The 14514-nt window shown below is 49.2% G+C and overlaps 1 protein-coding gene across 1 annotated transcript; it reads left to right on the top strand.

Annotated features, from left to right (window-relative positions):
- The first annotated feature begins 917 nt into the window (after positions 1-917).
- Positions 918-11183, top strand: LOC309382257 (transcription initiation factor TFIID subunit 9-like). The gene is made up of 7 exons (XM_081933847.1): positions 918-1050; positions 3035-3116; positions 4575-4711; positions 5697-5831; positions 8538-8619; positions 9998-10111; positions 10235-11183. The coding sequence occupies exons 1-7, from the start codon at positions 1000-1002 to the stop codon at positions 10399-10401; spliced, it is 768 nt and encodes a 255-aa protein (XP_081789973.1). The 5' UTR covers positions 918-999; the 3' UTR covers positions 10402-11183.
- Positions 11184-14514: the final 3331 nt, after the last annotated feature.

Here is a 14514-nt window from a genome sequence, read left to right on the forward strand (position 1 = left end):
TCAAATATTGGAAGATGCTCTCCTGTCTCCCCTGTTTGCTGGTCCAAATCCCACCCTGGAACAAAATTTTCTCTGCAAAATTTCAGGGAGTTCTTGATTGTTGGTAAGAGAGTTCCTTATTGCTAGAATTCATGGTTTAATACACCATGAATATGCCATCGCTAACCAGTCAAACTGCTTGCCAACAGAAGGTGTGGATACATCTTCACCGGAGGGTTTTAAGAAGAGACTGGGCAGTCACTTGTCTGCGATTGTATAGGTTCTCCTATGTTGAGCAGGGGGCTGGACTAGAAGACCTCCAAGGTCACTTCAGCTCATTCATTCATTCAAATGAATTAAACCCGTGCTACTAAGTGAACAACTGCTGAGGTTCCCTTCCTTGCGACCAGAAAGATTGTAAAACGGAGGAAAGCTTACTTAACACCTGCTTTGAGGAGGAGTGGGACTTTGTGGAATTTACTGTGCTTGCAAATGGAGGATTGCCTGCAATGATTGCCTTTGTAATCTAGGCTGGAAAGCACAGCAGGAAAATCTATAGGAAGTGTCGCAAGAGGCTCTCTCTCTCAACGGCGCATTGGTGGTTCAGTGGTAGAATTCTCGCCTGCCACGCGGGAGGCCCGGGTTCGATTCCCGGCCAATGCAACGTAGCTTTTTGTTGTTGTTATTCTTTTTAATTTTCATTTTTAAGGTCCCTGGCACTAAAAGGCTGGCATAAGCGAGGCGGGCTGCCATGGAGACGCCCTTTCACCCCCGCCCCCTTGCAATCTACCTTTTTTACGCGGCCCCGCTCTCTGCGGTTGCAAAGGAGGCCAGCCTTTGCCTACTATTCCCCAGACCCACGGGGAAAAAAAAAAAAGGAAGGGCAAGATGAGAGGCGGAACTCCGGGATGGGCGGCTTCGGTTTCGCCACTGCGCCGGCGCTTCCGCGGGTAGGCGGGGCGGCGGGCCTGGTCCGCGCACGCGCTCTTCCGTCCCCTCGGGAGGCACCTCAGGGCCGCGATGGAGGCGGCCAAGGTGGCGTCGCCCAAAAGCGCCCCGAAGGACGCCCAGGTGGGGACCGGGGGGGAAGCGGGGAGAAGCCCGGGGAGGCTCGGCCGCTTTGGTAGCTCTAGGAGCCGCGGGTGCTGCGCCGTCTCTCTCTCTCTCTCTCTCTCTCTCTCTCTCTCTCGCTCGTTTTGGCTCCTGGGCGCTTCTTCCCAACTGGATGATGGGCTTTGTAGTCCTAGGACTACCCGCTGCATCTTCCCCGGCTTGCAAGGGGGGCCTCGCTTGGCCTCCTTTGCCTGTCCTGCTCGGTGGGAGTGGGAAGGAAGAGGGGACGCCCGATTGATCCCTCTAGTCTGCAATCTATTCTTTTCTTTCTTTCTTTCTTTCTTTCTTTCTTTCTTTCTTTCTTTCTTTCTTTCTTTCTTTTTCTTTCTTTCTTTCTTTCTTTCTTTCTTTCTTTCTCCTTCCATCCATCTCCCTTATTTCTTTCTATGATCCTTTTTTCCTTTCTTCCTTCTATCTTCTATCCATCCATCCATCTTTCTCTCTTCTTTTCTTCTATTTCTCCTCCTTCTTTCCTTCTGTCCTTCCCCATCCATCCATCCATCTCCCTTCTTTCCTTCTACAGTCCTTCTTTCCTTTCTTTCTTCTATCTTCTATCCATCCATCCATCCATCCATCCATCCTTCTACGGTCATTCTTTCCTCTTTTCCTTTCTTCCTCCATCCATCTCTCTCCTTTTTCTTCTATCTCTCTTCTTTCCTTCTACCTCCTTCCTTCCTTTTGTCCTTCCCCATCCATCCATCCCCCTTCTTTCCTTCTACCTCTCTTCCTTATATCTTTCATCCATCTATCTCTCTTCCTTCTTTCCTTCTACCACTTTCCTTTCTTCCTTCTGTCTTTCCCCATCCATCTATCTTCCTTATTTCCTTCTACAGTCCTTCCTTCCTTTCTTCCTCCATCCATCCATCTCTCTCCTTTTCTTCTATCTCTCTTCTTTCCTTTTACCTCTTTCCTTCCTTTCTTCCTTCTGTCCTTCCCCATCCACCCATCTCCCTTCTTTCCTTCTACGGTCCTTCTTTCCTCTCTTCCTTATATCTTCCTTATATCTTCCATCCATCTATCTCTCTTCCTTCTTTCCTTCTCCCTCCTTTCTTCCTTCCTTCTGTCCTTCCCCATCCATCCATTTCCCTTATTTCTTTCTACGGTCCTTCTTTCCTCTCTTCCTTATATCTTCCATCCATCTATCTCTCTTCCTTCTTTCCTTCTACCTCCTTCCTTTCTTTCTCCTCCCTTACCTCCCTCCCATCCATCCATCCTTCCATCCATCTCCCTTTCTTCCTTCCTTCCCTTGTTCCCCATCCATCCATTGATCTTCCCTTCTGTGATTCCTTGGGTGTCTTCCTCCCTCTTTTCTAAGGGGCTGCTGGGCACCCCGGGGTTTCTCTAAGCGCCACCCGAGGGAAGGTTTGCGTCCGTACGTAATGATGGACAGACCCAAGGACTGACTTTCAGGAGCAGCCTTTGAGAAGAGAATCCGATTCCTCTCCCATTGCCCGAACGATCGTCAAAGGTTGCTCAAACAGAGCCAGTTGCTTTCAGGCATGGTCAGAGCCACGAGGAACTTGGCCTAACTGGACAGACCCACACAAAAAAGGAACCGAGATCCAAATTAGGGGTGGAGCTCTCTCCTCCCGATCGGGAGGCTGTGAGTTCGATCCTAGGTAGAGGCAGATATTTTTCTCTCTGGGCAGAGGTTGAGAATATATCTGCTGAACAAAACTCCACACCGGCGACAGGAAAGGCATTGGGCCATTCAAACACCCTGCTCCATTTAGTTTTTCAAGACTCCACCCCGTTAGGGATTACGGGGTTCATTAAAGGAGGAGGAGGAAGAAGAAAAGGGGTAGGGAAGAAAATCCAGCTTTAAAACTTGGTTTACTTTTCAGAGGCCAAGAAACACTAGGAAAAAGGAGCTTCATCCAAAATCTTGTTGCCGTTGATGCTGGGTGGAGTTACCTGATTTTATGTCCTCCTTTTTGCACAGGTGATGGCCCAGATCCTGAAAGACACGGGGATTACAGAGTACGAGCCACGGGTTATAAATCAGATGTTGGAATTTGCATACAGTAAGTGCTGCCTTGTCGATCAGAAAGATCGGCCGTTCGAATCCCGAGCGCCGCGTAACGGAGCGAGCTCCCGTGACTTGCCCCAGCTTCTGCCACCCTAGCAGTTCGAAAGCACGTAGAAAATGCAAGTAGAAAAAATAGGAGCCACCTTTGGTGGGAAGGGAACGCCGTTCCGTGCGCCTTCGGCGTTGAGTCATGCCGGCCACTTGACCACACGTCTTCGGACAGCGCTGGCTCTTGGGCTTTGAAAAGGAGATGAGCACCGCCCCCTAGAGTCAGGAACGACTAGCACATATGTCCGAGGGGAACCTTTACCTTTAAGTTCAAATATTGGAAGATGCTCTCCTGTCTCCCCTGGTCCTTCTCTTCACAAGACTAGCCAGGCCCAGTTCCTGCAACCGTTCGTCGTATGTTTGAGCCTCCCGTCCCCTCATCATCCTGGTTGCTCTTCTCTGCACTCTTTCCAGAGTCTCCACATCCTTTTTTGTAGTGTGGGGACCAAAACTGGATGCAGGATTCTAGGTGTGGCCTTACTAAGGCTTTACACAGTGGTATTAGTATCTCCCTTGATCTTTTTTGGGTCACGTTTTTCATTTTATATTGCTTCTACATATCAGTGCGTGAACAGTGACATTTAGGTACCGTGCATTTCAGCACACATAAACATATTATTACTCATAGTTACGAAATTACATTGTCATTTTCAATTCATATTGTTTAAACAAATCTAATACTCCCGCCGTTCCGTTTCTGAACCTCCCTCTTATTATTACACATATCTTAACCTTAAAATATATATATATTGTTGTTCCCCCCCGTGTTTCCATTTCTATTCTAACTTTCATTCAGGTCACCGTTGTTGTTCTTTTCTGTCTTCCATCTTTGTTATTCCTGTTTCCCTTATTTAACTCTTCACATCTGTATATAATAAAGTGTCATCCTTCAACGGTATAGGGTTTCCTGCCTAGGCAGGGGTTGGACTAGAAGACCTCCAAGGTCCCTTCCAACTCTACTATTGTATTGTATTGTATTGTATTGTATTGTATTGTATTGCATACAAAATTATACATAGTAATGCTTTACCTTCACTCTTTCATTGTTCGGTGTTTCAATGTACAATTCTAACCTCAGTCCGAATATTATTTCAACACATAGGGGAGATCTATTCATATTCCTTCCATTCATCCAATCCCTGTGGTTCTGCTGTTAAAACACTTGCTTAAATGTATGTCCCTTGATCTGGATTGTATCCCTCTGTTAATGCAATTTAGGATTGCTTTGGCTTTTTTGGCTGTCGCCGCGCACGGATGGCTCATCTTTAGTTGGTTGTCCGCTAAGATTCCAAGATCCCTCTCACCGCTGTTAAGCCCGGTACACAACGGGATAAGAGGACCGGCTGGTTCAGCTGGCCTAAACGCCGCTTTCTCCCTTTTCACCTGCTCCTTGTTTCCTGAAAAGGGTACGTGACGACTATCCTGGAAGATGCGAAAATTTACTCCAGCCACGCCAAGAAATCGAGCGTCGACGCGGACGATGTGAGGTTGGCCATTCAGTGCCGGACAGACCAGTCGTTCACTTCCCCACCACCCAGAGACGTACGTTTCGCCTGGTTCCAATTTTGGGGAGGGGGAGGAGGAAATTGCTGGCTCTGACCCGGCTCCCCAAACATGACCAACCCTCTGAAGTGAACTCAAAGATTCCTTTAATTAGGCAGGCCCGGCACAAAAGTTTCTCACCGCAGGCTAACAAGTCCAGCCGGCCGGGAGATGACTAGTTCTCCGCCACACCTATTCATCTCTGCCCGCTTCCTTTGATCGCCAGAGCTAGGGTGAGGCTTCGCTAGCAGTGGTAGCTCTTTTGTCCCGAGGACCGGCCCATAGATTTCCACTGTTCTCCTCTCCTCTTCCTTCTGTGCATCAGGCACTGGAGCCAGCTCTTCCTCCTCTTCCTCATCAGCCACCTCCAGACCTGGGGGCTGTTGACTCTCCGTCTGAGGGCTGATGGACAGCCAGATTCCGCCACTCTCTCTCTCTTTCTCTGTCTCTGCCAGCTCCATTCCCGCCTCCCCCTCGGAGCTCTCCGGTTGCCTTGATGTCTGAGTCTCACGCTGCCTCCTCCCTCCTGCTGGAGGGATTGGTGGCCAAGAGGCCAGAACCTGGCTATTTGGGGGAAGGAGGGATCTGTAAGCAGAGCTCACAAGAAGGCCTCAAGAGAGTCTTCAGCTCCCATGAACCTGCCACGCTTACAAACAGTCCTCAACTTACGACCAGAATGGACCCCTGCCCAATACGGTCGTAAGTCGGGATCGCCATTAAATCCGACCTTTTTTTTTTTTGCTTTAAAAAAAAGCAAAAATATTTTGAAAAGTTAAAAAAATAGTTGGCCGCGCCCACCCAGTCACATGCTTCCCCCACCCACCAAGCCACGCCCGCAGAACCAGCGGTAAAAAAATTTCAGATTTCCCCACAGAGATAAGCCAGCTTGAGTTGGATCCCAGAACCTGGGCTGTCGTTCAACAGGGAAGGAAACTTGGTGGAAGATTTTGTCGATTTGGCTGAAACCGTCTCTTGTGCCCCGCAGTTTTTGCTGGACATCGCAAGGCAGAAAAACCAAACCCCGTTGCCTTTGATTAAACCCTACTCTGGGCCAAGGTTGCCTCCAGACCGCTACTGCCTGACCGCACCAAATTACCGGCTAAAGTCCCTGCAGAAAAAGGTAAGGACGTTTACTTTAAAAAACAACAACACCTGTTGCGTGGGCTGGTAGAAATCCAGGTAACCCAGGGGTCCTGAAACTTTTAAAAACTTTTTTCGCCGAAATGGCAAAAATCTCAGCTTTCTTAAAAGGTCAGAAGCAGGAGAACTACACACAGGAATGGGTAAAATGGATTGATTACATACAGAATAAATACCAGACTAGGAAGTACTATGTAGCCTTTAGGTAAGAATGTTTAGACTGATAGATGATCAGAGTAAATAATACATGGGATGCTTGGAACTGTTAGAGTGGTGTATAGCGGAAGTCAGGGGGGTGGGTTTGATTGGGAGGTGGGGGAGGGTTAGGGTGGAGGGTGGGGAAATATATATGCATAACTAATCTAGAAGATGGGAGTAATGAAATATTGCTACTTTAAGAGAAACCTATATTAGGATTTATATATGTTTAATTAATTTAGATGATGGGGGTTATTGGGCTATTGTTACTTTAAGAGAAACTTATATTATGATTGTTGGGAGGTGAGGGGGTACAATATTTGAATGAGAAATCTATTTTAAGACGGGGGAGGGGGGGTATAGTATTTGGTATAATATTTGAATGAGAATTTTTTTTAAGACGGGGGAGGGGAGGGGGTACAGCATTTGTATGTGATTTACATTATATGGTGGGGGGGTAAAAAAAGGGGAAAATTTGTTTGTGTAAAACTTTTTCAATAAAAAAAAAACAACTCTTTTAAACCTCAAACTGTTGGGAAGGCGGGGGGGGGGTAGATGGGCATGACTAGGTGGTCATGTGACCGGGTGGGCATGGCCAATTTAGCAGTCCACTAAACAATACACCCAAATTAAACTTTTAATTTGTTGTGCTCCTGGGTGTGTGTGTGTGGAAAGCAGGGTTAGTGAAGGGATGTGGCTGTCTTGAATGTGTGAGAGTGAGGGACGTTTGTGTGTGTGTGTGTGTGTGTGTATGTCTCTCCCCCCCTCTGCTCCCTCCCTCTCTCTCTGGAGGATGGGGAGGCCAAAAACGCACCCATTTTTGGCCTCCCGAGGTCTCCGGGCCCCCCCGTTTTTGGCCTCCAGAAGACAGGTGGGGGCTGGCAGGCAGGTGGGTCAATGTGGGTGGGATAGCCTTGTGGCTCCAGATTAATGGCTCCGGTGGGCCGTATCCGGCCCGCGGGCCGTAGGTTGAGGACTCCCGCGCTAACCGGATGAATACTGTTTAGCCATGACGGCGTGGAAAATATCCTTAAGAGGCTGGCTGTCAACTCCCCCGTGTTGACGTTCCACGCGTACCGTCGGCGGAGCTGGATCTCAGATTACAGTAGCTGGTTTGAGATGGGTGTATCTATTGGTTAACGTGATTTATGACACAGACTGAGGGAAGAAAAGAACGGGGGCAAAGTTGAGAAGCAGATAAGCAAAGCAAAGGAACGGCTACGAATCAATCTTGCCTAATGAATAATGCCGAAGGAAGCCGTTATTAATAAATCACTGGTTTTTGTATTAAAACATTGGCTCGCTTATTATGAGCCATCGACGGCATCGTTGGGAAACTTTACCGAGGCTTTGAAATGGACCTGTTTCCCTGTTGATAATCTCTCCGTTTAAACATTTAGACCCAGCCTGCTGGCTGGGGAATTCTGGGAGTTGAAGTCCACAGATCATTGTAGATTTTGGAAAGAGCTGGCATGGTCCTACGCCAACCCAATATCAAGGATGCAGCTGTAGAGGTGGTTAAGTATGAAGTACCTGGGGGTGCAGGCAACTAATAATCTGAACTGGTCTCTCCACACGTCATCCTTAGTGAAGTGTGCGGACCAGCGTCTGCATTTCTTGCGTCGGATGAGGAGAGCACCCCTTTTTCCTTCTGTCCTGGTCACTTTTTACATAGGCACAGTTGAGAGCGTTTTAGCAAACCGCATCCCTGTTTGGTTTGGTGGCTGCAATGCCTCCGATAGAAAGCCCCTACAGAGAGTGATGAGGACAGTGGAGAAGATTATAGGAAGCTTTGTTTAATAAAACAAAGGAGATCATCATAGATTTTAGAAAGAGCCGGCATGGTCATACTCCACTCAGTATCAAGGATGTAGCCGTAGAGGTGGTCCACCATATTAAGCATCTGGGAGGGGGCGGCGGCAAATAACTAATAATCTGAACTGGTCTCTCCACACGTCATCCTTAGTGAAGCGTGTGGACCAGCATCTGCCCTTTCCTGTGTCCGATGAGGAGAGCACTCCTTTCTCCTTCTGTCCTGGCCATTTTTTTTTACAGAGGCATGGTGGAGAGCGCTTTAACAAACTGCCTCCCTGTTTGGTTCGGTGGCCGCAGTGCTTCCGATAGAAAGTCCCTACAGAGAGTGGTGAGGACAGCGGAGAAGATTATAGGAATCTGGCTTCTCACAATTCAGGATCCCGCTCAGAAGCTCTGTGTGCTTAGCGCCCAAAGCATTGTTAGAGACCCCGCACACCCACTTCACAGTCTGTTTCTGTTGCTCCCCTCTGGGAGGAAGTTTCGAAGCATTTCTAGCAGGGATTTCAGATTCCCCGTGCCGTCCGCCGTAAAGGTGAAGGTGAAAAATGGTCCTAAGTCACCTTTTTTCAGCACCGTTGTACCTTTGAACTGTCACTAAGTGAACTGTTGTAAGCTGAGGACTACCTGTAGGCTCTATCGTTTCGACCGACTCTGCTTTTTTTTTTTTTACCAGATCTCGTCCGCTGCTGGCAGGATCACTGTACCCCGGTTGAGCGTTGGCGCCGTCACCAGCAGGCCTAGTACCCCAACCCTAGGTAAGCTGTCCCTCCCTCTGTTTTTGTGGGTGGGGAGGCGGGGGGGTCTTCTCATAGCTTCTGTTTCCAAGGTGTTTCTTTCTCCATTCACCTTCCTTATTCAAAATCTCTCTTTATAAGTGGCTATTCCATGGAACTCCAGCAGGTGGCAGCACCTTGCCAAGCCCAGCTGGTCGCAAACGAGCTAGCAGAGTTGCATCTTTTAATACGGGGATGGGAGACCACCAGGGGACCACCAATTTTACAAAATAAAAACAAAAATGCTCCCGGAAGGACATCTGTGGAGATTCGTAGTCATCCAAATCATTGTTGTCTCAAAAGTCCTTTTTCAAAAGACAACTGGACTTTTTCCTCAGAGCGGTGCGGTGGCCTAGGGGCGGAGCTCTTGCCTCACAATCAGGTGGCTGTGAGTTCGATCCTAGGTAGAGGCAGATATTTCTCTGGGCACAATGAGAATATATCTGCCATATATAACTCCGCACTGGCGACAGGGAAAAGCATCCGGCCAGTAAAACACTCTGCTAGCTCCATTCATTTGCCCCGACTCCACCCCGCGAGGGATTATGGGGTCGTTAAAAGAAGATGGACTTTTTCCTTGAAGACATTTCACTTCAAATCCAAGGAGCTTCATCCGTTCGGGCATGATGATGGGGAGATGGAAGGATCATATTTCTTTGCAATCATATCTTAGCACTCTCTTTGAGAGCTGCTGAGGTCGCTGGGGGTTTAATCTGTGCCCTCAGGGTCACTAGGCCTCAACCGTTTGCGCTCTGTTTCAGGTGAACATATGAAATTCAGGGGGATTTAAATAATGTATATTTAAATACGTTTAAGTCTAATTAAAAGCAATACGTACTGAATGATTCTAAACTTAAGAAGTAACATATATTGTATAAACCGAGTAAGAACCTACATTTTATAAATATACAATGCTTCTTACATAAATAAAATCTACATTTCATCATATACATTCAATCTATTTAATAAATAACATACTACATTTCATAAGAAATTGAAATTTCATAAATAGCATAACATGCTTATTAAATAAAATCTATTTAATAAATAGGAACAATATATATTCAATATAAACAAATACCTGGGCAATGCTGGTTTATTGGCTAGCTGAGTTATAAAATAATAAAACAATCCTAAGGAAGCTAGTTCTATATAAAACAAATATGCACATGAGCTAGCAAGCCGGTTGGGTGGGGTGGGAGCCTGGACTTTTCTCAGCCTTATGGAACCTGGAGTCCTGCATTTGCCAGTTGTCAGTGGGCGCGTGGGGGGAAATCTGGGTGAGATCTCCCCTTCTTTGCTGCCGTTCCGGTCTGACCTGCTTGGCCTCGAACCCTCAACCTCTTGTTTGCATTTGCAGGGCCTCCTTCGGCCCAAGCGGTGTCCGTTTCTACCAAAGTCGGCACGCCCGTCTCGCTGACCGGACAGAGGTTCACCGTCCAGATCCCCACCTCTCAAACATCGGTAAAATCAGGTGAGTGGTTTTGAGTGGGCCGCAACTTTGAACCGTCGCTAAGCGAGCGGCCGTATGTCGAGGATCTGCCTACGTCTCAATGGGAGTGGTTGACGCTCGCTTTCTCCCTCTTCCTCTCTCCAGCCACCCCGACCACCCCCACCGTCCAGAATGTCCTGATCAACCCCTCCCTGATCGGCTCCAAGAACATCCTTATCGCCACCAACATGGTCTCCTCGCAGAGCGTCGCCGGCGAGCCCAACGTCTTAAAGCGGAAACACGAGGAAGAGGAGGACTACGACACCTTATGAGTTCCAGGGAGCTCAGCCCCCCCCCCCCCCAAATATTGCTCTCCTTCCATCTAGTGCCTGGTTTGGCACCAAATTTTTTGCTCTCCCCCAGCCTCCGGAGGCGTTCCTCGATCCTCTGGGACGGTGAAAACGGAGGCTGGGAATGAGCTCATTTCCAGGAGGCCCGTTTTTCGTCCTCCCAGAGGGTGGAGACTCCTGGGAGGGGCGGGGTGGGCGAGGCCAGCCACTCCTTGCAACTAACTAGATGTAACGAACCGGCTGAATCCTCTTGTCAAAAGGCACCGGTTGCAGCTAGGCAGATCAAACTGCATCGATCTGTCTCCTACAGCGTGGAAGGGAAGGAAATTTGAGTAAGGGGGGGGGGCGTTGTTGGGTTCACACAATTGCGTTTCTTGGTGTTTTGAGGTCCATCCTCCCCTCCTCCCCTCCTCCCCCCCAGGTTGTGTAAAACCGACTCCAGTGTTCGTTGAAGTCATCCATCGTCCCCGACGGAGACTGGGATGAAAAAAAGGAAAGGAAAAATGATACCCTGGCACGACACAATTTGCAAAGTTTTGTTGTTTGCATGGGGCGGAGGGGGGGGGGAACAGTGTTGTGTTGTGTTGGTGCAGGATTGTCAACTCGCATCGCCGTGCTTTCCGGTTTTAAGAGTCCGGCTTCACAATGCATCCCCCTCCTCCCCATTATTTTGTAGGTCACTGCCACAAACAGTACAATTTCTATTTCTTTTGAGAGCTGTATTATAAATTAAACTTTTTTTTTCCCCATGAGGAGTAACAACACAGAGTTGTTTCGTTTTTCTAGGGTGGGGTGGGGGGGATTAGGGGCTGATTTCTGGTGGGTTTAAGGCCGGAAGGATTTGCTTCCCCCTCCCTCCCCCCCCCAAATGGAAACAAAGGTAGTCCTCAACCTACGACAATTCATTTAATGACCGTTCAACGTCACAACGTCGCTGGATTGAGGGACTCGCAATCCTCTTTCACACTGGCTGGTGGGAGCCACAATTCAGACGCTGGGCCACCGGTTCACACTTCACGACCGTCGCTGTGACCCCGGGATCACGTGATCCTCTTTGGCGGCCTTCGGAACCAGCAAAGTCAACACGGGGAAAGCCAGATTCGCTGAACGACCGTGTTGCTACCTTTTAACAGCTGCGGGGACTCGCTTCACAAACCGTGGCCAGATAGGTCGTAAAAGGGGGCAAAAGTCACTTCATGCGTCTCCCCCTGAACAAGAAGACATTTTAGGCTCAGTGGTGGTCGTAAGTCGAGGATTCCCTGTATTTAAGCCATCCATCCATCTGGCATTACCCTGGGAGGTCAACCTTCAGCTACAGGTGGACTCAATGGAGCACCACCAGTTGTAAATCTGGTCGTCGTCATTCTGACTGAGGTTTCCCGAGAGCAGGAAGCAAACTTCTTGTCCCAACAAAAACCCCTTTGATTAATTGGCTGTGGATTCTGCTCGTTCGCATCCAGCAAAGTCTTTCAAAGGAGGATTTACGGTCACAGACCTTATCTGGCTTGGAGAGCTGCCAGGCCGAGATCTGCAAAACTTGGCCAGGAGTCTCGGAGAGTCCCGAACCAATTATGCGAGCTAATTGTCTCCTGCAAACTCCATTCCCCTGGCGCTCCCTCTTTTATTTCTTCTGGGAGGGGCCATTCATCGTCCACCTGTGGCCTTCCTCCCAAAGTCTCACCCCTGTTCTTTAGCTGCTCCCTTCGTCTGGCAGCTCTGCCCATGCGCACACTGGGAACAGGCTCCAGCTGTTCTTCTGCCTCACGGATGTCTCACTCTAAAGGCAGCTGATAACTGGCATACGGCCCTGGCCCCCTCTCTGCCTCCGACACAGAGCCCTCGTCCGAGCCTTCCCCAGACTCCAGGACTGGCCCAGGTTCCTCCCCAACCTCCTCACTCTCCCAATCTGTTGGCGGGCCGCAACAGTTGTAAAAACAGGTCCCCCGTGTGACTGATCCGATCCACGAAGTATTTTTGCCGCAAGTTGCTAAGCAAAACGCCGTGGTCGTTAAGGAAACCCAACGGGCCAGTTTGTCAGAGAAATCTTGGTCACTCTTGAGATGGGTAGGCTTCCAACTCCCAAAATTTCCCCAGGGCCGCTGGGGAATTCAGGCCTCGCTTTCTTTTTCGCCTTTCCCCTGGAACGGAGCAATTGGAGAGGAAGGGATTTTTAAGAGAGTAAGTAGGCCACACTGGGCATAGCTATCAAAAGAATGCATTAGTGCCAAGGAATTTGGGGAGTTGGAAGTGCACCCGGCTCAAAATGGACCAAGGCTAAACCGTCGTAAAAGGCAGCCTAGGTGATGGCAGGATGCTGGCAACAGATGAACTGGTTGAGGACCTGACATGCAATCATGTTACACGCACACACACGTGGCCGTTGGAACTTCAGAACTGGGTCCTGGTAGCGAGATCGGTCACGATTTCAACGGTTCCAAAGTGGTCATAAGTCAAGATCCTCATCGACATCACTGGAAGCTTTCGAGAAGCGACTGGATTGCCATTTGTCAGAAATGGTGTGGCGTTTCCTGCTTGGGGTGGGGTGGGGTTGGACTAGATGACCTACAAGGTCCCTTCCTATTCTGTATTCTGTAGCCACAGTGTCTGGCTTCCCCCCCAGAAGCTGTGGGTGCTCCCAACACCCGAGGTTTTCAAGACGAGACTGAGCGATCATTTTTGTGGAATGGGATAAAGTCTCCTGCTTGGGCCGGCGGGGTTGGACTAGATGACCTACAGGGTCCCTTCCAACAGTTAATCTGTAAAAAAAGAAGCAACTTTTTGAAAACAGAGCGGATGGACACACCCACCCGCCGTCTTGTTTTGGACCTTAAGAGTGAAGGGATGTAATAGTAATCGAAAACACATTTTGAAGAGAAAAGGCATTTAAGAGAATAAACCTCAAAAAGAGAGAGCCAAGCTGCGCCTGTAATGTGTGAAAAAGAGAAACTGGAACGGACAAAGAATTTTGCGATCCACATTTATGCTTTTATATTGGGGGGGAAGGGGAGTCACCCTGCCGACAACATGGCTCCCCACTGCAGTGGCACAATCGCTGCTCAACCAGGCCATTTACAACCACGAGAAAGTTACGTGTTGGTCTCCACATTCCGCTGCCATCTGGATTGCCCTTCGCTTCCCCGCAGGAATTTGTTTTTTGGGGGGGTGGGGTGGGGGGAGGAGTTGTAGAAAACCAAAGATGGGGGAAGACTTCCCTAAAGCCAACTCTTGACGGATGAAGAGGCGCCGATTGTGAAGGCGGTCGTCTGAAAGGCAGGCCTTGCTTTCGTTTTCTCCTTTCCCCTGGAACAGAGAGAAAGGGATTTTTAAGAGAGTAAGCAGGCCACCATGGGCCTAGCTATCAAACGAATGCGTTAGCGCCAAGAAATTGGGCGAGTTGGAAGTCCACCTAGTTCAAAGTGACCCAATGGACACTCTCTCACAAGCAGGGTGGGACCTCCGCCACCTTTGCCAGTCCCACCCCCCAAGACCTTCAGTGGGTCCAATGCGAAACCCGTCCCTGCGATCCAGCCCACCCCCGGCATTTGGCTATGCTGTAGAGTTAGGCGGTGATGGTGTCTCCCAACTTTTCCAGCTCGGCAGACTAGCGGAGGCGGTAAGGTGGGCGGATGGGATGGTTTCGCGCACGCCTAGGCTGCGTTCAGAAATGCACACGCGCACAGGCACAACTCACAACTTCGGCGGTCCGGTTCTGAAGGGGCCCTGGTTCGAATCTCATCAGGCTCAAGGTCGCTTCAGCCTTCCGTAGTGGGTCAAATGAGGACTCGGATTGTTGTCGGGGGTGGTGGTGGTGATGTAAGAGGCTGACTCTGTAAAGCGCTCAAGAGAAGGGCTGTGAAACACTGTACAGGGGTTGGACTAGATGACCTACAAGGTCCCTTCCAACGGTTCATCTGTACAAGTGGTTTGTAAGTCTATTGCTAAGGAAGGAAGATGGGAAGGAGGAAGCCATCTTGGTGCAGGGATGAGAGCGCAGATTTGTAGCCTGACTCTGCCCACTGCCAGCAGTTCGATTTTGACCAGCTCAAAGTTGATTCAGCCTTCCGTCCTTCTTTCCGAAGTCGGTAAAACGAGGAT

Source organism: Natrix helvetica (genome assembly GCF_964273705.1).
Source record: "Natrix helvetica genome assembly, chromosome: Z".
NCBI classification, from domain to species: Eukaryota; Metazoa; Chordata; class Lepidosauria; order Squamata; family Natricidae; genus Natrix; species Natrix helvetica.

Excerpts from the sequence above, each read along its gene's own strand:
- LOC309382257 (XM_081933847.1), top strand. The coding sequence starts at position 1,000 with ATGGAGGCGGCCAAGGTGGCGTCGCCCAAAAGCGCCCCGAAGGACGCC. Across the intron at positions 3,117-4,574 it reads GATGTTGGAATTTGCATACA|GGTACGTGACGACTATCCTG; the intron begins GTAAGTGCTGCC and ends TTTCCTGAAAAG. Across the intron at positions 4,712-5,696 it reads CTTCCCCACCACCCAGAGAC|TTTTTGCTGGACATCGCAAG; the intron begins GTACGTTTCGCC and ends TGTGCCCCGCAG.